Genomic DNA, 23,494 nt, shown 5'->3' with positions numbered 1-23,494 from the left:
AGTTATGTGGACGAAAGGTAACAATACTCTTGAAAATGTGGAACAGCAAATCAGCTTCATGACTCGTGCTTACACAACTAATATTACCCATAATGATAGCCCCCACTCGCTCAGCAACATCTGTGTTCCAGGCACCGTTTTAAGGAAGTTAAATAGATTATTTAATCCCTACAGGCATTTTCATTATCCTTACTGACATGCAGAGAAACACAGACACGGTGAGTAGACATATCCTGCTCAGGGTCCCACATTCAAGGGGAGGAACCAGGAAACAAAGGCAGGCACTCCAACTGCAGAGGCCAGTCTTCCCGCGCTGGGCTGCATGGTTGGCCCTGACTAGAGTCCAGCAGGGTTGGAAAGGCAATCCGCATTCTGTATCCTCCCTGCTACCCCCCTGGCACTCACACCACGCTCTCAGCTCGAGCCCGAATCTGGCAACCATGCACTCATATTTCTATTTATACATTGAGTATATGTACACTGACATATATTTCGCCCCTTGAATAGGTTTTGTTCCCCTATCTTTAACACAAGCAGACAAGACAAGCTACTTGCCTGTTATCTGAGACTTACGTGTATTGGCGAGGCGGGGTCAGGCTGAACACTCTAGAACACAAATCACAAGTGTCTGTGTCATCATCTTGTGATTTCAAGGATACCTTAGTGATGGTAAGAATCAGATGTGGTCTTGCCTTTAACAGGGAGTACTGGCAGCTGGCCATGACGAGGCAGAAGAGGAGCACCCACACGTCTTTGCAGAAGCCTTGGTTCAATGTCAGAAAGCCGAGGAGCGAGACCAGCACAATGAGTAAAACTGCCAGCACGTTCTCCTTGACATCTTCAGTTCTGCATAAAATAAACAAATAAAAACAAAGGAAATAAAAGGTAAGCATAATACCCAAACGTCTCTGAAACCACTGACAGCGATAGCAGAGTAGTTGCCTTTATACTTGGGAACAAAATGGTCTTTTCTTTTCTTTTCTTTTCTTTTCTTTTCTTTTCTTTTCTTTTCTTTTTTCTTTCTTTCTTTCTTTCTTCTTTCTTTCTTTCTTTCTTTTTTCTTTCTTTCTTTCTTTCTTTCTTTCTTTCTTTCTTTCTTTCTTTCTTTCTTCTTTCTTTTTCTTCTTTCTTTCTTTCCCTCTGTATTTTATAAGCAAAATCCATATTTTAACCCATTTCCTGTCATTGAAATAAATGAAATATAATTCCATTGAGTCTCCTTGATCCCTAAACTGGGTCTCCTGGGGGAAAACAGTTAATTACTCTGTGCACAACATAAAATGCCTTTAAGACAAAGAGCTGCACTGGTTCCTTTAAATGGGGGGAGGAGGTGCATTAACACCTAGCTAAAGCAGGAAATCCCTTCCAGATACAAGGTCTAAGGCCAGAATTTCCTTCCCAGGTTCAGGAGCCAGGAGAGCTCCCACCAGAGAGCTCCAGCTAACAAGCAGAGGGTCTGACTGAGGTGTGTCATGACCACAGTCTCACTGGGTGGTGTTCTGTTTTGTGGGACCCAGAGTAAGAAGTGTGAGATGCGGAGGTGGGCTCACCCAGAGGGGGGTGCTATTGCTGTGTGTGAAGGAAGACAAGATAAGGGTGCTTGAGGATGCTGAGACAAGGGGATGAAGGCTGGATCTTGTAGACTAAGTAGGATCAGGAGGCAATGAGGACAGGAGAGGTTGCTAGATGGGAGCAGGTGGATGGGTCAAAGTGCTCAGATGGCCTGGCAAAACATTTGGGGATGATCAGTGGCTGGGATTATGACTTCAGAGGTGAAAGACTTCTATGGGAGGACAACATGCAGGACATAGTGATGGGAGGAAGAGGCAGAAATGGAGTAAGGGAGCATGGTGTGGACCACATGGTCAGGAGTGTAGAAGGGTCATTCCCAAGAATTCTGAGCACATATTTTGCCTCACCAGTTTTCTTATGTACATATAGGTCCCTTCATTACATTATTTTTATAAAGGCATAACTAACTACTTCAACTGGCAAGTAGGCACTTGTGAGCGTTTTTTAAAAAAATGAATAGACTTTATTTTTTAAGAGCAGTTTCAGATTCACAGCAAAATTAAGGGAAAAAGAAGGGTTCCCTCATAGTCTCTCCTTGCAAACGCACGCGTGTGTGCAAGCGCACGCATGTGTGCACACACACACACAAATTCTGTCCCACCATCAATATCCCCCACCAAAGTGATACATTCATTATAATCAGCCAACCAACAGTGACACATCATTATCATTATTTCATTCTTGCTGCCATACATTCTATGGGTTTAGACAAACATGGTGAAATGTACCCACTATTACGGTAGCATGCAGAGTATTTTTACTGCCCTAAAAATCCTCTGTTCCTGTTCACCCCTGCCTTTCCCCGACTTCTGGCAACCACAAAACTTTTTACTGTCTCCACAGATTTTTCTTTTCCAGAATTTCAGATAATTGGAATCACACAGCAGGTAGCCTTTTCTGGTCAGTTTCTTTCACTTAGTAATATGCATTTAAGGTTCCTTTGTGTCTTTATTTATTTATTCATGAGAGACACAGGGAGAGAGGCAGAGACATAGGCAGGGGGAGAAGCAGGCTCCCTGTAGGGAGCCTGATGTGGGAATTGATCCCAGGACCCCAGGATCATGACCTGAGCTGCAGGCAGATGCTCAACTGCTGAGCCACTCAGGCATCCCCCTGTGTGTCTTTATATGGTTTGATAGCTCTTTTCTTTTTATCACTGAATAGTATTTTACTATACGGATGTACCATGGTTTAGCCATTCATCTATTAAAGTACATCTTAATAGTTTCTAAGTTTTGACAACTATGAATAAAGCTTCTATAAACATTCATGTGCAGGTTTTTGTGTTAACCTAAGTTTTCCATTCATTTGCACCAAGGAGCATGCTGGCTGAATCATATGGTAAAAATACGTTTGGTTTTGTAAGAAACCACTGAGTTATCTTCGGCTTTATCATTTTGCATTCCCATGAATGGGAGTTCCTTTCCCACGCTTGGTGGTCAGTGTTTGGATTTGGCCATTCTTATACGTGTGTAATATATCTCACTGATGTTTTCCTTTGCAATTCCTCAATGATGATGTGGAGTATCATTACATATGCTTTTTTGCCTTCTGTATACCTTCATTGGTGAGGTATCTGTTCATATCTTTTGCCTATTTTTTTAATCAGACAATTGAGATGTAGAGAATCAAGATGCATAGAAATGTGAAGAACTCAGATACTATGATGTTCAAGCTGAAGTTAAAAAAAAAACTTCTGGGGGGAATCAAACTATATTTGGTAAAAAGGAAAATTTATGGGTTTTTGTTTGTTTGTTTTCCACTGTGTACTTTTTATAGAGCTAAATATATTTTGTTAGTTCAGGTCCATAAAATTCTTTATGTATTTTTTAGTGTGCTCATAACTTTTTGATGTATACTTAAAAAAATCTAAAGGCTTAGGAACTTTAAAAAAAACAAAATTTTCAATTAAATTAACAGACTTTTTTTCTTATTAGGGGGAAATAACATTCCTGAAAACTATTTTCCCCAGATTCTCCTCCAGCAGAACTCCATTCCTCTGCCCCAGGCCCCCATCATTCCACTCCCACAGCTTCTCATGCATCTCTATGTAAACACCAGGTTAAAAAGTTTACTCACTGGGCAAGGAGTGCTGTGGTTAGGCTGTACTGTAGAAAGATTTATCTGGCAGAGGTTGACAAGATGCACTAGAGGGGAAATAGCAGAGCAACGATAAACAACACTCCAGGGGAGAAGTAATTAGGGTCTGGAAGAGTGTCCTGGCTGGGAAACTGGGAAGGCAATGTGACTTTGAGATACAATACAGACCAGAGCGGGAAGGACTTGAATGGATTGTGTACAATGAAGGGCTGAGTGAAGAAATAAAGATGATTTCAAGATGTCAGTCTGGGGAAGAAAGGATCATGGCAGAATCAATGGCAGAGGTTGGAAAGAGAGTTGTTTGCAAAGGGAAGTTGACTCATTTGTTCATGTAAGACTGCTCCGCACTATAGATATCTGGAATAATACCTCAGTGAACAAAACTTCTGGAGCTTTCTTTCCAGTGGGCAGTGGCATAAAATAAGTAATATGCACAAAAATTTAAGTATATTATGTAGCATTTGGAGTTGATTAGCACAATCAAAAAATAAATAGAACAAAGTAAGAATTACAAGCATATGGATAGGGAACTGTTGTAATTTTAAGCAGAAGGTCAGGCTAAGCCCCACCGAGAAGGGCCATTTCTCAAGCGTGCAGCACCCGGGGACTCCAGCATGAAGAGGTCGGGAGTCAGAGGTTACCTGCAAAGGTGACTATGTTATGAAGGAGTAGCCCGCAAGACACAATGAAAACCAAGAAAGGGCTGAGTCCTGGAATCCAGGAGAGGAAAGCACACCAAAGAGGAGAATTGACTCTGTCAAAGGCTGTGTATGGGTCTAGCAAAATGATGGCTGAACGGTTAGGTCAACGGTGACCTTGACAAGGGCAGGCTTGGAGTCGGGAGTGAACGGAACCGGTTGATGGGAGAAGAGAGGCGGCCAGCAAGTGCAGGCAGCTCTTCCCAGAGTTCTGCTGCAACAGAGCACACAGAAACTGGACAGAGCAGCTGGCAGGAGAGCAGGTCAAGAGGACCTTTCCAGATGGGAGAGATGAGAGCGCATTCTCAAGATGATGACGATGGCAACGAGATCATTTGAGGAGCATGAATGCTTTTCTTGCATTGTCACATGGCTAGCTCCTTCTCTGTTTCTATCTCCGTTGGTATGCTTCACCTCAGAAAATGCTTCTGCAACCACCTGCTGTTCTGACATCAGTGTCATTTCTCCCCCAATTTCCTCTAACTCAGGCCTTCATGTGTGTCTTCATGGCACCTATTCCAGTCTGCTATCTCAGCTTACCTTGTGCGGTAGAATGCCAGTTTGGTGAGGGTAGGCACCCTGCCTGCTCCCACCCTTGCTCTATGTATTCAGTGCCCAGTGCAGAGCCTCACATGGACCAGGTGCTTGGCAGGAGGCTTTTTAATTTGTTAAATGAATGAACAAATGAATGAAATGACACCCTGATGGGCAGCTTTTTATTTTAGATGCCAACCTGGAAAATTAGATAAATGAAAATAAAACCTACGTATTATGCAAGATGGGGTAATAGCAGAATAAAAAATAAGAGAAAGTAAAAGAGCGGTGCCAGGGTGGCTCAGTTGGTTAAGCATCCAAGTCTTGGTTTCAGCTCAGGTCATGATCTCAGGGCTGTGGGATCCAGCACACACCCCTGCCCCCTGCCTAGGTCTGGCTCTGTGCTCTGCAGGGAGTCTGCTTGAGAGTCTCTCCCTGTCCCTGTCCCTCTGTCCCTCCCCCTACATGCTCGCTCACTCTCTCTGCCTCTCTCTCTCTCTCTCTCTCTCTCAAATGAATAAATAGATCTTTATTTTAAAAAGAGAGAGAGAGAGAGAGAGAGAGAGAATAAAGGAGAATAAGGACAAAAAGTATGTGAGTAGAATGAATGCCAAACTGAAAGCGAACATGAAAGGCTGTAATCATAGGAACCTTGAAGGTGCGATCAGAGAAGGAAATATTTTCAAGGAAGATCAGCCTGTTTTCCAGAGTAAAGTTGAAAATTATCAAGCAGAAGGCCTTAAGCTATGGGAGTTTATTGCAAAGATTAGCTCAATTTCAGTGCTTGTAATTCACCAGTTTCTTCTACTTCCTGCCCAACCTGTACTGTTTGTTTTTTATTATGCATACTTTTTCTTTATGAACTTTAACTTGGCAATTCAAGTTCTTTAATCCATGTAGGACCTTAAATATAATGTCCTCCCAATGAATATCAAAGGCAATTTATTCATGCCTTTTGAAATTTTACTATCAGAGTAAAAACTGTAATTTATTGTGTAAATTCCTGCTTCTTAAACAGACCTTCCAGATCACTGCTGTCCTAAGAAGGCAAGCTAGTGAGAGATGTGCCCTACATCTTACTCAAGGCCCACTGAAACGCAGACTTCTCACTCCTGGAATCTGTATTTTTACAAAGCTACCAGGTGATTCTGATCCACAGTCCTGTTTGGGGAAAACACTCTCCCTGCAAAGGTCCCAAGCTGCCAGGTTTTTCTAGATTAGTGTTTGGGTCTCCTTTGTCCTTGTTGTCAGCTCGGGGATCATGCTGTCTTATCTCCCCTCTTAACTGACTCTGATCTGGAAAACCAGATCCCCATGTGTGCAAATAGATGCCTGAAAGTAGGCTTATATGGGCTCTGAAAATGGGGCGATTTCTCCTATGAGTGAAGGGCCTACATCTTAATGTCTGGGTTTGACAACATCCACTTTGGCTATCCCAATTTCTTTTTTTTTTTAATTTCATTTTATTTTTATTTATTTCTCTTCTTTCTGGGTTCTGGGCCATATTCCAGGCCATAATAACGATAATAGCAAGTATTATTTAAAAGACACTTGCTATAGCTAACTTGATTCAGTCCTTCCTGAATATAGATTATCCCGATTTAATAGACAGGAAATTGAAGCACAGGGAGGTTTCACAGCCATCTTTAGATCACAGCACTAGTAAATGGTGGGCCCTGGATCTGATCCCCAGAGGCTCCCACATCAGCTGAGGAGCCCAAGGGTCAGGGCATAGTGCTATGTCTACACATCCCTGAACATTGCCTTCAAACTCAGTGTGACCTGCGACAGAAGTGATTAAAACTATAAAAACATAAACTTTTAAAAACCTCAATAATCTTCATCGTTGTCCTTTCTTAGACCTTAATTAGATTTTCAGTAATTTATTGTCACTGAGTGGATTGAAATAACACCTAGAAAATCGACAGAAATATTTGTCTCTAATATGAAGGGTTAACATCAGGTTGTCCAATATTCCTTTTTAACAGAAAATAAAATTAATATAAAAAAACCCTGCATCATCTAACAGAATGTATTATCTTGGACTATTTCAGTAACACTTGAAACGTTCATCTTGTGTGTATGCCCCTGGGGTGACATAGTGTTGTTAGAAAAGCCATTGTAACTCCATTCCTTGACTTGTGGGTCCTGGAATTTACTGTCGTAATTTTGCATGACTATAGTTTCTTAGTATGTAATCACACCATTTAAAACATTACTATAACAAGTAGTCACGGAGGGACTAACTACAGCAAGTCAGGGAATCAGCCTTCCCACTGCCCCCACTGGCTGGCATTTAACTGTGAAACTCTGCATTTGCTGATGACAGCGTCAGTAACAGCATCTTGAATTTTCAAATCAACACTCCCATCAGAACTGCATGGCCCCTGGAGATCAAAATCCTGTCCTTTGTACATCGTGAGATCAGAGGGTGGAGGTAGAAATGGGAAGACCCTGACCCGGCCCCCATCTCCATTGCGCCTTAACTAACTAGAGCTCCTCCCTGCTCCCTCCCCATCCACTGATGACATCTCCAACCCCACATTTCATCTTGAGGAACAATGGAAAGAAGAGGGGTGAAAGAGTCAAAGGGTTTAAAAGGAAAGATGAACATTCCAAGTATATTGCTTCACTTGCCCTCCTCTTCCCCGGCCCACATCCAGTTAGTTGGTCAAGCCTGTGCTATCCATGGAACCTCAAGCCTTCTTAAAAAAAAAAAAGTGGCAAGCCAGGAGTAGACCAATGCATAACACTGTCCCCAGAGCTAACCTTACATCTAAATCATGTTCCCCAATTCTCATATCTCCCACTGTCTTCAGTTGTCAGGATCTCACTGCTTCACCTTTGAGTTTGCAGCACAAAAGGTATACATCTTGAAAACATTCCAGAGAACCTGAGCAAGTGGCAATTTCTTTTTACAAGCATGCGAGTGCACTCTTCTGCCCCCATTGTATCTTTTATCTGGACACTTGCATGTTCAGCAGCTTACCGATCAAGTAACGCCAACAAAGTAAGTCGATCGTACCAGACTTTAATCCACTTGCCAGGGAAAATGATAAACTTGTAAAACTGCTCTCGGTTAAATTTTCCTTGTGTTGAAGAACATGATGAGTCTTCCAGATCCTGACTCAGATGCTTTCAGATACCAAAAGAAACAACAGAGAAAGGGTTTTATACTGACATGTTATTGTCATAAATATACCTCATAATAACAAAAGTACAAAAAGCAGATGTTCAAATTCTGAAATGTAAACCAACATATTTCATAAAAATGGGTACACTAAGAGAAAGATAATGATCAACAAAGAGTCTTTCTTACCAACACTCTTCAATTCCATTATAAAGTACCACTAAATTTATGCTGCTCCCATCAAAGCACTGCTGTTAATTAAGGGCAAGAAACTGCCATGAAAATAATTCTCTAAAAGATCAGAATTCAACAAAAGACTTGAAATGGCTTAATTTTTGAAAGGTATGTTATTTAAAGTAATGTCGAAATATTTAAATTTTACTAAGAGTAAAAAGACTTTCATTGTCAATTTTGTCAGTCATTGGTAAGGCCTGATATAAGAAATACTGAGATCTCTGTAGAAAAAAGTCTAAACCAATAAAACAGAAACAAACAGGGGAAAATTTAATTCTAGGTTTAAAATGTTTTAGCCCCAAATTCATCTCTGGATGGCGCTAATCTCGTGGAGAAGAATTGAATTTTGAAAAAAAAAAAAGTCTTGATTGATTTGCCTAACATACTTAATGAGTAACTCCTAGGAGCCTGGCACAAGGTCAGGAATAGGAATATAAGGAAGAAGATGGCGGACACAGTCCATGCACGGCATCCTATTGCCTGTAAGAAAACACCCCTTAGACATCTATCTATTGTCGGGCAGACTCAAAACCAGACATCCAGGCCAAGCACCGCACATACAAAACAAGAGCTGGACTCTACACCAGAAAAGCAGAGGGGATGCAGAACTTGATGAGCTGAAGCTGAAGGATCCGCAGGACTGAAAAGATGGAGAAAAACTTATGAGGGCAAAACTCAAAATTTATTTCCTCTGACACCTGACACCATCTCTAAAATATAAGTAGTTAAAACAGCCTGTTATGATGGCATTTCCATTAGAGACAAATAGAGATTAAATATCAGTTGATAGTTATTTCATTTATTTTTTATCAATAAGGAATAAGATGTTCCATATTGCTAAATTTCTCAGAAAACTAAAGCTTACACTCTTTGAATCTAATGAATTTAATATTGACCTCTGTCCTAACCATCTTCAAAAAATACGTGGTTTTCCCTTTTTGTGCTATTAAATAGAACCTATAGGGCAACCTGAACACCTTCTCACTGTCAAGCTCCTGTGCATCAGTGCTCATCCTGCCCAAGACTCTGGAGTATTCTTTTCTACATTGAATAACACTAGGTACCATGCTTTTTAAAAATACATGTTTTTATTAAATATGGAGTCAATGCAAATATACGGCTTTTAAATGTATATAATATATACATATATACACATATATATTGGATGTGTGTCTATCACCCAGTTATAAGAAAAGGAGCATTTACTTCAGCATAGAAATTCCCAGTGGGCCACTCCTTGGTCCCATCCTCTTCCAACACTGTCCTGAATTTTGTGCTTATCATTCCCTCTCTTCTTTTCTGTTTTACTATGCTTACATCCACAAGTTCTATACATTTAGCTTTATGTTTTTGAAGCTTTGTAGATAAGAAATCATAGCATATGTATCCTTTTGCAACTTACCTTTTCCTTTTTTCCCTCCATTCCACATTATCTTCCTGAGACTAATCATGCTGTTTTACAGCTGTAGCATCCATTTTGACAGTAGAATACGGATATGCCACAATTTGCTTACCCATTTTACTTTCGGATATTGGATATTTAGGGTCTTTTTTTTTTTATTTTTTTTTTTATTTTTTTTTTTACTATTACGCTGCTATGGACATTTTTGGAAATGTCTCCTGGTACATATGTGCAAGGATTCTTTAGAACACAGACCTAACATACACTTAGAAATGGAATTGCTAAGAATGCAAATGTTCAACTGTACCACATGTTCAACTTTCCTAGGAAACAAATGGACTTTCCCAGAAAACGTACAAATCTATCACACATGCAATTACTGGGTATGGGAAGGTTCAATTCACTAGAAAACATTTTGGAAAAATAAGATTTCTAAGCTGATTCTATCAATTTATACTGCCACCAACATCAGGTAAATGTCATGTTGCTTGACATCCTCACCAACATGTGACAGTGTCAGGTAATTTTTAACTTTGCCTAATCAGGTGTATAAAATATTGCAATTTTATTCTAATTTGCATTTCCCTCATTATTAATGAAGTTAAGCATCTTTGTCCACTTTTAGTTTTCTTCATGAAATCATTTATCCTTTTCTCTGTTGGGTTGCTTGTCTTTCATTAGTTATATGTGTCTATGTGTGCATGTGTGTGTATCTATAAATATATGTACATATATGATCAAGACCTTTATTAATGATAGATGTTACAGATATTTTCCCAGTTTATTGTTTGTCTTTTCACTTTCCTTAATGTGTTATTGATAAATAGATGTTAATTTAAGTGAAATATAGTTTGTCCATTTTTTCCCAAAAAGTTTTGTGCTCTCTGTGCCTTATTTACCAAATCCCTTCCTACCCCAGACTTCTACGGCTAATTGATTATATCATCTTACTTAAAACTATATGCTTTTGACTTTCACATTTACTTTATTAGACTACTGGGGATTTTTGTTCATGAACTAAGGGTCCATTTTCTTTCCCATAAAGAAAACTATGCTCCAGTGCCATTTATTGAAATGTTCACCCTTTCCTCATCAATTTGCCAGGACATGAATGCTTATATCTGAGGGTTATCTTAGACTTTAAATTTTAAATTGTTTTTGCTATGCCAGTCTTACCTTGTCTCCTCTGGAACTCTGACAAGAAGTACAATAGTCCTTCTGGCCCAGACCTCCATGCTTCTTAACCTTCTTTCCTCTTTTCCTCTCTATCTCTCCGTGCTACAGCTAAATAATTTGTTCAAATCTGTCTCTACTCTTATGTGTCAAATCTCCTGTTAAATCCCTTGAAGTTTTATTTTTATTATTCTATTATTCTATTGCTCATTTCTAGTATCTGGTGCTTTTTCAGATCTGCTTGCTCATTACATGGCCTTCTGCTCCTTACTTAGAGTTTCAACCTCTCCTTTTATCTCTTTATACACATTAGACATAGTTAATCCATATTCTGAATCTAATTATTACCATTTCTAAATCCATTAAGAGTCTGTTTCTGCTTTCTGTTGACTTTGCTGGCTCTTATTCATGGCAGCATGTTTTCTGTTATATTTTATAACTTTTCACTTTATCATATTTTCCTTGGGTCTTTATTAGTGTGAATTCTTTGACAGCAATATTGAAGCTCTGTTCTTCTGGATTAAAATTTACCTTTGTTTCTGCTAAGCACTAGAATGCAATACCAACCCAGCACCATTTTTAAATAAATTCTTTTTGTAAGGTGCTTGGATCACCCATGTGATCCAGGGTGAAGAAGGGCTGCAAATCCACACTGAGGTTTGAGGGGGGTAGTTTTCTACATGATCCCCTTAGTGGGGATGGTGCTGAAAGGGAGTGGTTAGTTAATCGTAAAAGGAGTATGCGGCTTCCTGGAGTCCAGATTAAGTAGAGAGGCTCCCATTAGACTTCCCACACTGTGCTGTCTGCCATTCTCTTTGCACAGAGACCATTAAAAACAAAGCCCCTCATATGCACTCCAATGTTTACAGCAGCAATGTCCACAATAGCCAAACTGTGGAAAGTGCTGAGATGTCCACTGACATGAATGGATGAAGAGTATGTGATATATACATATATATATATATATGAATATTACTCAGCTATCAAAAAGAATGAAATCTTGCTATTTGCAATGATGTTGATTGAACTAGAGGGTCTTATGCTAAGAGAAATAAGTCAGTCAGAAAAGACAAATATCACATGATTTCACTCATACGTGGAATTTAAGAAACAGATGAATATAGGGAAAGGGAAGGAAAAATAAAATAAGATGAAAACACAGAGGTAGACAAGCCGTAAGAGACTCTTAATTCTAGAAAACAAACTAAGGGTAGCTGGAGGGGAGGAGGCTGGGGGGATGGGGTAACTGGGTGACTGGCATTAAGGAGGGCACGTGATGTGATGAGCACTGGGTGCTGTATGCAACTAATGAATCACTAAATTCTACCCCTGAAATTAACAATAGACTATATATTAATTAAGTTGAACTTTTAAAAAAAAAGACAAATCCCTCTTCTTCCTCCTTTGCTGTTGGCCACTGCTTTTTACTTCTTGCTACTATTGAGACTTCCCAAGATGCCCCAGCCCCCTGTAGATCTTCTATTTCTAACCTGTAATCTTGTTTGCAATTGTGGTTAAAAAAGAAACACAGAATTTACCATCTTCATCATTTTTAAGAGTACAGTTCAGTACTACTATCTATATTGTTGTACAACAGACCTCTAGAACTTCTTCATCTTCCCAAACTGAAACTCTGTCTCCATTAAATACGAACTCTCCATTCTGCCCTCAGCCCCTCGTAAACACCTTTCTACTTTCTGTCTCTGTTTTTGACTACTCTAGGTACCTCACATAAGTGGAATCATAGAGTATTTGTCTTTTTGTGATTGGCTTATTTCATTTAGCATAATAGCCTTAAGGTTCATCCATGTTGTAGCATGTGTCAGACTTCCTTCCTTTTAAGGGCTGAATATTCCATTGTAAGGATGTACTACATTTGTTTATTCATTCATCTGTCTATGGATACTTGGGTTGCTTCCAGCCCTTGGCTATTGCAAATAATGGTGTTATGAACATGGGCATATAGGTATTTGTTTGAGTCCCAGCTTTAGATTCTTTTGAATATATACCCAGAAGTGGAAGTGCTAGATCATTCTAATCTGTACTTTTATTTTTTTGCTTTGGCCCTGTATTTTTCCAAAAAGGATTTAAAATAGGCTCTAATTTCCTGTAGGCTAACACACAGAAGACACAGGAGACTGGGAAGAAGGGCCAAGACCAAAAAAAGGATAAGGACAGTACAGAAGAGCAGCCATGGAGGTGGTGCTGTCTTTTAAAGGTCGCACACATTTCTCTTTGACTTATAAAGCAGAAGGTTATACTCAGGCAGGGTTTTTTTCTTAATTCAGTGAAAGTCACTGGTGTCAAAATGCCTGACTTGCATAAGGGCAGCACACCTGCTTCACTGGAGACCAGGGAAGAGCTCTCCAAGGAAGCACATTTTACCACCTCTTTGTTCCCAGATGCTAATCCACTGACTCAGCTATGGAACCTGAAGTTATTATTCAGATTATAAAATATTAATGCAAAAGGCATTTCAAGGGACAGTTGATCCATCATGAAGGCAGCATACAGGATGGCCATATACAGGATGGATTGGCTGTATTATTACAGGGAAGTTGAAATTGGAAGTGCTGCTTGTGTCCAGGATTCTATTCTGACGTGAAAGAGAACATAGTGGAAATGCTGTTGTGTCAGCAAGAAGAGCATCTTCCGTTAATGACAAAGAATTTGTGGTCTATAGTAAACCTCCCCCCACTAAAGGGATCTTTTTTCCTTTATGTTCCATGGTTAGGCCAGTAAAAAAGATGCACACAGGGCTACTACAGTTTACTAATTCGTGATGTGGGAATTCATGAGGATGCATAAAGAGGTCAAGGGTAAGCAGCAGCAAAGATGACAGTATTCTTCTGAATTATATGAAAAATAAGGTCCCTCAGTTGAGGTTTAATAGTCTACCCTTTGCTGTTAGGGAAAGTCAGTATAAAAACAAAATCACATGTAGATGACATCTACATCGCTGGTAAAAGTTATTAAAAATTCTGGTAAACTGTGCTATTTATTGCTTCTTAAATAAAAATCCTAGTTTTAAAAAAAATCTCAGAATTTAATGCAAAGAAAAAAATGATTGACTTCTGTATCAGTTTTCCTGGGCTTCCACAACAAAGTACCACAGAGTGGGTGGCTAAAACAACAGAAATATATTAAGGGCTGGAAGTCTGATCAAGGATTGGCTTCTGCTGAGGCCTTTCTCCTCTGCTTGTCAACGACCATCTTCTCTGCATCCTCCCATGGTCTTTCCCTTGTGTGTGTCTGCATCCTGATCCCCTCTTCTTAGAAGGATACCAGCCATATTGGATTAGGTCTAACCCTAATGTCCTCTTTTTAACTTAATTACCTCCTTAAAGATCCTCTCTCCAAATACAGCCAAATTCTGAGGTACAAATCAGCCCATAACTTAACTTCCTTTATGTGAAAATAAGGTTCATGGAACTTCATTTTTTTTTTGCCTTAGACACCAAGGAACCTCAGAGCTAAATGTTTCAGTGGGTTATAGCAATTATTCATAGCCTGTTTTCTGGTACAAATTTCAAATTCATTTTTTCTCACCAGTTCAATCATTCATTTATTCTCTCATCCAACAAATATTTATTGTAGAGATTATCTAAGCCAGATGCTGTAAGTTCTATATGCTGAGAATTCAAAGAATAATAAGAGTTTTTAGCTTAAAGGGGCTTGACAACTCCCAGGGTATAGACAAGCAAACCAACCATGAGCGTACATCATGACACACATACACAAGTATAGACATATCAATGCCTATATATGTAGAAAAAGAGACAGAAGTGAGCCTTAGGAGTGTGTACGACAGCTAAGGCTGGAGAAAGTAGTGAATAAGGGTCTCAGGCAGAGCTCCTGGAAAGAATCAGCAATGATAGGGCTGGCTGGGATAGGTCTCACAATGGAGACTGAGTCTCTGGCCAAAACACTATTTCTGTCTCTGATTCATTAATTAAGCCTTACTGAAGAATTACCATGTCACATTACCCAGTAGGCCAGGCTCACAAATTTTATTCTACTATTTCAAAAAAGAGATTAGCAAAAATAGGGTGGCAGGGTGTAAGTTGAACACAAGTCCTTTTGCAGAAACAAGATAAATGCATTGCTCACACTCCCCAGATGGATCTATATTTACAGCATAATATTCAAGACTCTCTTCATGAATCTGAATTATCAGTAACAACTTAAATGATGATTAGCATATTTGGCTTAAGAAGATAGGCAAATATACATATATATTTATATCTATATCTATGTGTGTATATATATATATATATAGAGAGAGAGAGAGAGAGAGAGAGAACATTTCAGAAATATTTTTTGGTAATATTAAAGGCAATATTAAAATATTTAAGAATGTAAAGGTTCATCCCTCTCCCCCAAGCTACCTGAAAAGTTCTACCATTCAAAATAATGGTACTTTCAAGAGTTCAAAATAACTAAGAACAATTTGGGGGTGCCTGGGTGGCTCAGTTGGTTAAACATCCAACTCTTGATTTTAGCTCAGGTCATGATCTCAGGGTTAGGAGTTGAGCCCCGTTTTGGGCCCTTCACTGCATGTGGAGCCTGTTTAAAGATTCTCTCTCTCTCCCTCTTCCCCTCCACACCCCCACTCACACATTCTCTCTCTCTTCAAAAAAAAAAATTGATGATGTTAGTCATTGCCATTGATTATATGGCATAATTTTGCCATATACATCTCTAATCCTCAAAACCTTACAAGAACTCCTCTGCGGAGGTTCTATTATTCCCATTTAAAATGTGAGAAACTGAGTCTCTGAGAGGTCAGGTCACTTCTCCCTGAGGTCCTACTCTAGGAAAAGGACTGTGGGATGCTGAAGCCTCATTTCTTTCTGCAGTGTCACTTAGGGGAACCAGGAGAATCCACAGCTCAGACAGTGCTCACTGATCAGGCAAAAGCCACCTGTACAGCAAAACGCTTCAAGACGCAATACGTATGAGTCCAATAATGATGACACAAATTAAGGACACAAATTTAGAAAGGAAACCATCTGAAAATGGACACTGATAAAAAATAATTAGGTCGGGCAATAATGAAGATCAAATAATGTTATTTAAAAGAATCCTCAAAGTCAGATTTAAAAGCTAAAATATAAAGGAGGGCCTGTTATATGGAGGGGAGTAAGTGACCAGGTCTACAGAACCCTCAACATCACAACAGACATGGGTGGATTTAAGTTGCAGGCCTCCTGTGAAGGGCAGAAGTGTCTTGAACATTCCTGAAGGGAGAGGTAGAGGCGAGAAGAGGATACAGTATAGGCACTAGGTCTCTGAGGCACCACACGCTCTTCCTTGCTCGTCCTAAGATCTGTCAAACCCGGTAATGGGAAGGTGGAGTTGAAAGGGACTCTGTTTGGTGTCAGAAATGGGCTCATGAGACATCAAACAGGAAGCTCCTAAGGAGGAGGTGAGGAGAAATGGATATCCCAGTAGTGACGAAAGGACAAAGTGAAAAGAGTGCTGGGCTGGGAGGGGTCAAGCCAATGCCCCAAAAACCAGGACCTTCTGCACTGGCTTCCTTAGATGGAAAATCAAAGGGAAAATAATACCTAACCTCCAAGATTCTCTATAAAGATAATGTGATACCAAATATGAGATGTGATGAGACACCTAATGTGTGCCCTGCACATAACTAGTGTTCCCAATATGCTAATGGAATGCTGGTTAAATCTGGATATGACCAAGACTTTGTAGGATAAAAAACATAAAGCATACATGGGATACTATTATAACGGTGGCTCTATTTAGCAGCCAAAATTCCTGTTTTGAACAATTTTGCAAAAGAAAAAAAAAGGAGTTTGCAAAATTCCAAAAATCATAACAAATCTTACATTTAAAAAAAAGCTCTGAACATGATAAATGAAAAGTATGCAAATATTCATTTTTTAAGTCAAAATGCACTTTCCAATAAATAAATACATAAGATGATCAGTTATTATGTTAAGGTATCATAATTGATAGCTCATCTGTTTCATCTGCTAGTAAATGTCAATATTTTATATACAGAATTGTTTATAAAACATTATATACAGCACTTCATGCAAATCAGAGGTCCAGGAATATGTTTTTACCTTTTAAAAATGTTTTAAATTTAAAAATAGCGATTTATGAACATATCATAATGGGGGAAAAATACAAATGATATATAGGGTAAAAGAAGAAAGCTTCCATTTGCATTAATCCTATAATGATAGTAAATTGTGATGGAAATGCTACCTCTACGTTAACCTAGAGTGACCGTCAGCCAGACCCAGTGCTGTGCACATCTTTGCAATACTCATTGATTGGTTTAGGACCAATGAACCACCAGCTTCCATGCCACCCCTGGTGATGATAATGATGATAATGCCACTCCTGTAGACTTATATAAAGCCTCAGTTACAGAGTACTTTCACATACAATCCTATCTAATTTTTAATGTGGGGCAGGGTGAATAGGTTTGAAGCCAGATCCAGGTGAAGGTAATCAGAAGCAGAAAATGCTAGACTCCCAAGGATCCAACACTTTCAGTGGACTGGGTGGGCCTGCCTCTCAACCAGTAGTGTGATAAAGTTGTTTTAAGGTGATTACTCAAATATTTATTTTTATTATTTTTTTCAAATACTTATATAACATAGTGGTAATGTAAAATTTTAAGGTCATGATTATGCATTGATAGGTTATACCTGATGACCTTAGAGGTACATAATGGATAAACTGAGGCACAGAGAAGTCTCAGTTTATGACACGGATGCGTGGGATGCTGTGACCGCTAATGCTCAATGCCCCTCAGTGCTAATCTGGAGGGCAGAGGGCAGATTCCACCAACACTACGTGTGCCCCCAGCTCTGTCCTCGTTGTGCTCAGGCACTAAGCTCTGCAGCCATGGGGATAATGCAGAACCTCTTCCACTATCTGCCTCCTATAAAAGCAAGCTGACCAGCCCCACTGAGAACTCCTCCTGCAGGACTACTTCATTCATTTGTACCAGGACAGAATTTCAAGGTCTTTTCTCTGGTGTGGGCCCACCTCCTGGGCACCACTGGAGCCTGTAGGATATGGTCCCTTGTTGCAATGTGAGGAGTTTGCACATGGTGGGTGGCAGGGGGATACTCAGTCCACTCGAAGCATTCATGCAGCCATGAAGGACAGAAGAGGGAGGATGGAGAAAAAGGAGAGTCACTAAACAGTCTTGTCTTCAGAGCCCTATTTCCTGCTACTTTTTGTTGGACTTGTCTAGGAACCACTGTTCATGCCACCACTGCAATGCCTCCACACTCCAGGACTATGAGCATACCTGCTTTCCTGTCTCATCACCGGGCTTCATCCAGGCAGTTTACCTGCCTTGCATCAGCTCATCCTCCACATCTCAGTTGAGCTGTCACCTTGCCAAGGAAGCCTCCCTGACCTCCTGCGTCCCAACCTCAGGCTTCCTGTGTCCCACAGCGCCTGAGCCCATCCAGACCATAACCTACATCACATATAGCTGAATCAGTTGACCAGCAGTTAAACTGCTTGGAGACAGGAGCTGAGTCTTTTTGCCACTGTACACCTGATGGCGCATAACCCTTCACTAAATACATTTGGGATAATGAGCAGGAAACTAACTTCATTTGTATTTGGTGGCCAAAACCTAATTGGTGATATCAATTAAATCTGGAAAGCCAAGCAGTAGAAGTAAAGAATTGTTTCTGGTATGAGACCTTTGTAAATATTTCTTCAGTGTCTAAATATGAGCCTGCACAGCAATCTTCATTCTCCCATTTCCACACCTACATGGAGCAAAGCTTTAAAGTTTTTAAACTTTACTTAAAATTTTGAAAGTTAAAAAGACTGAAGTTTTCAGTGAATTTGATTAAATAATTAACAATGCTAAATATGAATTGTTTTTTATACAGTCATATATGCCACTTAGAGAACTTTAAATATAAAGAATATAAAGAATTTTTCATGCAATATTTAGTTACTTCCAAGTTTCTGCTCTACCTGGGCTGTTTTTTAGATATCAAGCCTGTGGGTTTGTGTCTCTGATAAATCCAAAGTTCCTAGGTTCCCTGTGGCTCCACCAATCATGGAATCAATAATATTCACATCTTCCCAAACTATGTAGATATTTTTCTGTGACTTTCCTCTCCATACTGACAGGCAGGGAAGGGCTGCAGGGAGCTGGAGCTTCCCCAGGCCTGTGACAGGGAAGTTTCTCAGAGAAAACCCGCATTTCCCAGGCCCCCATCAACCCACATACTTCATCTTGGGGTGAGAGCTAGTACTGGTGACTGAGGTAGGGCTGGGCACAGGGCACAGTGAGCTGAGGTTCAGTCCCACTGGAGCACATGAAGGTACAGGAAAGACCAGGAAACCAAAGAGAGTGCTGGGAAGGAGGAAGCCATAGAATCTGAGATCCTCAGAGCCAGTTGGGAGACCCCAGTAGTACACCCTAACTGGGCAGGGCAGCTATTTCCCTGTAGGTGCCACCAACACACCCCATGATCAGGATGGGGCCAGGCATCTGAGCCATGGCCAGAGGGGCCTTCCACGTCCACCTGCCTCCTTGCTACTAGGAAATTCCTTCTAGACTACAGAAGCCCTGGAAGGGAGCAGTGGGAGGGGGAGGGGAGACTGGTACATGGACGGGGAAAAAAATGCCCTAAAGACTGAGTTTTTGAATTAGCTGGATGCTTGCTCCCACAGCAGCTCCTTCAAACCTGGAAAGGCTGACTCCACTCGCTTGGCATTTCTCAGACCTCTCTACCCAGTCAGTAGGAGTAAGGACTCCAGAGCAATGTGTAGTCAGTTACAAGGTAACAGGACCTTTTCTTCACACATCTGACCAACTTCAACCCACTGTGTCATCAGGCATCTTGTAGAAAAATGTAGTTAATAAATCATAAAAACAAATACAAAACTGCATTTTTTTTTTGTAAGTGAGGTTGTCTAGAAGAAATCACAACATTGCCTGACGGAAGATAAATACAACAATGGAGAAACTTTACACTAACTTGACAGCACCCCTCTGCCTACACCAACTGAAGCCACCTTCCTCCAAAGTCTATCCCAGGTGTCCTCTCTTCTAAGGAGCCTTCTCCAGCTTCTTTGTCTGAAATGCCCCACTTTACCCTGTAGATCTAGGTTCCTATCTGGCGGTAAGTCTTATCTCCCGTGTGATCTTTTGCTCTGAATTCTTTGCTCTGCCTCTCCCACAGTCATGCTCATAAAGGTGTAGTGAATAAGTGAATGAACATTAGTAAGTTATCTCTTAGTAAAATAATGGGAGCCTTCATCTTTTAAGTCCCTTGATGATAATGTCATTTGCTCCAAGAATAAAGTCTCTCTTCAAGTCGAGATTCTTTTTAAGAATCTGAGTGTTTAACATATAAAGCCATCATAAATTAATAAAAATTCAGATCTTTTCCAACCTTGGTGAGAAAAAAAGGCAACCTAACCAAGTAAGCCCTTGTGGGGTCTGTGCATCCTGGAAACCAAGATCAATGTACATGAATTTCTACTGTGGTTGGAAGAGCAATTAAGACAATGGCAATCCTGTTAGTAGCAATGAAGGATACTTGCTATCTAAATGGCATTTTTTTCCCACGTTCATAGGCTACCATGCAGTGATATATCCACAACCTAGGAATGTAAACTTCAGGATAAGACCTGATTTATTCTGTTAGGTAATGTGACCACAAAGCAGGTTTCAAGATCCATGCTTCTGGAACATTCACAGTGATGCTGGAACGTACCCGTGGGGTTTCTGATTGGGTCCTCCGAGCCACCATTAGTAACAGCTGCTGTTGAAGTGCACTGACTGCTGGGTCTCCAGAAGAAGGATCCTGACTCTCAGAAGTGGTGGTACTGGAGGAGCTGATCTGTATCTCTCTGAGGAGAGACAAAAGAAACCCCTGGTTACATGGAAGTATGGAAGTTGTCTGTTCATTACATGCGAACACAAGGAAACCAGGGATCCCCGATGCAGGTAGTGGCTAAGTCTTTATGACTGTTACAACCTTATGTATGCAGTTAAGGGATGGAATTTTGTAATTTGCAATACTATCCTCATGCAGAAGGGCAATTATCCTGCTCACATTCAAGTTACTCAGGCAGTCCAGAGTTGGTGTGCATGGGGGTAGGTAGATAGATGCCTGGTGTCCTAGAGATGAAGACCTTAATTTTGCACATAGTTAATGGATGGGTAGGTGGAAGCAATAGTTTCTAGCTTCATATTTTGTGAAAACAATAAATAGTGGTCTGGACAATTCCAGAGACAGCAATTGGAAGAAACTATCTACCATCTCTGCTGCCCCCCCAGCCCCCAACTCGCTCCGCATCCCCTCCTCGCCCCCACCCCCATCCAAAGCCAAGAAAGTACACACACAAGGTGCAAGAAATGCCTCAGGTAATTGGAAAAGAGGCCATTATTAAATTAGTTGTAATCTATATTTATATAGTTTTATTGTCTTTAATCACGCATAGGTTGACAGGATGTAAATTAATAAAACTCTTCCAGAAATCTCAAGCCTGGCATCTTTCCTTTGGCTCAGAAGCAAAAACTAGGACACATTTCTCCATCTGCTTTTCTAGCAGGGTGCCAACAACCTTGAGGGGGCAATACCGACTACCTACCCTACAGTCATTTCTAATAGAATTCTTGCTGACATAACTCTAATTTTATTCAGTCATCCAGGACTATGGCTTTAGAAGAGACTAGGAGCCTCCCTAGTCCCGGGGGGTCAATCCTAGTCATTTTATACCATAACTCTAATCCTATAGACCCTGTGCCAGTGCCTGGTTTTGGGAAAGGAGAACATATCCTAAGAGGCCACTGTGGAGCAAAGGGGAGATGGCTGAGGACATTAGGGAGCTCATGTACAAGTTTTTCTGTTTCTTAAAAGGTAACAAAAGTAAGACACTGTCTTACTCCTGGCCTTTAGATGCTGTGTGAGTTAAAAACATCAGAGCTGGGGCAGCCACATTGTCACCATGAGAAACAAGGCTGAGGAGACCACAGCTGAGAGAAGAAAAGAAACTCATTTCCTGGGACGCTTGGGTGGCTCAGCGGTTGAACGCCTGCCTTCAGCCCAGGGTGTGATCCTGGAGTCCCGGGATCGAGTCTCACATCCGGCTCCCGGCATGGAGCCTGCTTCTCCCTCTGCCTATGTCTCTGTCTTTCTCTCTGTAGCTCTCATGAATAAATAAATAAATTCTAAAAAAAAAAAAAAAAAAAAAAAAAAAAAAACAAGAAAAAGAAACTCATTTCCTGATGACAACATTGAGTGTCTGAATTAACCAACCTTGCACTGATTATATTTTTGGACTTCCTGACTACTAACCTGCTGTGATTTTGGGGTCTTATAGAACTTGCAGCTCAAACTGCCTCAAGAATGCAGATGCTACACTAATGTAATGCCTTTCTGATTTCTAGCCTCATATTTAATTATAAAGTCTCTGACAGGTTTTTGGATCTTTCTTTTTCCTTACCCTCTACTACTGTATTCACCAACATGTAAATACTTATTTCATTGGAACAGTGTTTAAAATAGTTCCACTGTACACACACACACACACACACACACACACATATGTGTGTGTGTGCATGCATACATATTCCTGTACATTTTTCAGACATAATTCATGACTACTTGATGGTACACTTATGTCTCTGTAAAGAACCATTCAAGAAATATCATATGGTAAAATCAGGATTTAAGAAGCAAATCAAGAAGTGCATGGAGTTTGCAAACTTAAAAGTCCCATCCTTCCATTATTTGGATGACTGTTCACAAACAATGCTTTTGTTTCCTGCCTGTTGTAGTAGTGCAACATCTTTTGTTAACAGAGGAAAAAAGCTGTTAAATTTATAAAGGCAATGCTCATTCAAATTTTTTTGCTTTGTATAGAAACCACTGCATACTATAATTCTTTTGTTCAGTAGCGAAATAAAATAGGGTTGTAAGTGCCTTGCTTGTACAAATTCAGGAGAATCTAAATCTTAGCAAATGCCAGAACTTCACTAAAACCAAAAGATTAATGTGACATTGCCATCGATAATGTAAATGATGACTATAAATAGGCAGGAATGGGATAGAAATGTGTGCTTCTGTGCGAAAACCCAGAAAGCGAATAGCACCCTCTATTGCCAGCTGAAATAAACTAAGACCTGGCTTTTGTATAAGGTCTAACAGACAGGTGTTAGAGCAAGCCTCCCCCTGCTGGTACTTCCTGCCAGGAAATATGATACAAAAGAAGTGTTAATACACCTCAGCTTAATATCTGCATGTTACTTAGCATGTCTCTGATAGTAAAGTAATAATAACAATAAATAACTTTAGTTTCTTAATTGAAGCCATTTTAAAAGCCCATGTAAAAATCTAGGGTTTGGTTTTCTTTTTAAAATCTTTTGGATAAGTTCTAGAATTAAACAGAACAAGGCTTGAATTATTGCTCTGCGGATTACTATCTGTGTCTATAAGCATTTGTTGTCCTACCTCAACTCTCACCTGTAAAACAGGGAAGATACCTCCTGTGTAGAGGTTGTGAGAATTAAATCAGACTAGTATTAAACCATCAAATGGTATCTCCCATATAGTAGACACTTAATAGCCACACCTTACTGTTTCTTTTCCTTCTGTTGATTTAGAACCTGACTTTATTTTC

The 23,494-nt window shown here is 40.1% G+C and overlaps 1 protein-coding gene and 1 long non-coding RNA gene across 4 annotated transcripts in view; one reads left to right on the top strand and one right to left on the bottom strand.

Annotated features, from left to right (window-relative positions):
- Positions 1 to 23,494, bottom strand: part of PCNX2 (pecanex 2) — a 289,788-nt gene that overhangs the window by 204,298 nt on the left and 61,996 nt on the right. For both annotated transcript variants that reach the window (XM_038533888.1, XM_038533889.1), the window contains exons 9-12: positions 20,584 to 20,719; positions 7,894 to 8,039; positions 693 to 846; positions 574 to 606 (exon numbers count right to left, since the gene is read on the bottom strand). In XM_038533888.1, coding sequence (XP_038389816.1) covers positions 574 to 606; positions 693 to 846; positions 7,894 to 8,039; positions 20,584 to 20,719 — 469 coding nt within the window. The remainder of the gene's footprint in view (positions 1 to 573; positions 607 to 692; positions 847 to 7,893; positions 8,040 to 20,583; positions 20,720 to 23,494) is intronic.
- LOC119871440 lies at positions 69 to 21,852 on the top strand. 2 transcript variants are annotated; one of them, XR_005357783.1, is made up of 3 exons: positions 69 to 218; positions 702 to 885; positions 21,772 to 21,852. It is a non-coding gene; the product is annotated as an uncharacterized LOC119871440 (long non-coding RNA). The 2 variants fall into 2 exon arrangements; XR_005357782.1 differs by lacking the exon at positions 69 to 218 and having other exon boundaries at positions 602 to 885.

The sequence above is a fragment of the Canis lupus genome, chromosome 4, assembly GCF_011100685.1.
Source record: "Canis lupus familiaris isolate Mischka breed German Shepherd chromosome 4, alternate assembly UU_Cfam_GSD_1.0, whole genome shotgun sequence".
In the NCBI taxonomy this organism is placed as follows: Eukaryota; Metazoa; Chordata; class Mammalia; order Carnivora; family Canidae; genus Canis; species Canis lupus.
This window is presented reverse-complemented; position numbering and strand designations above follow the sequence as displayed.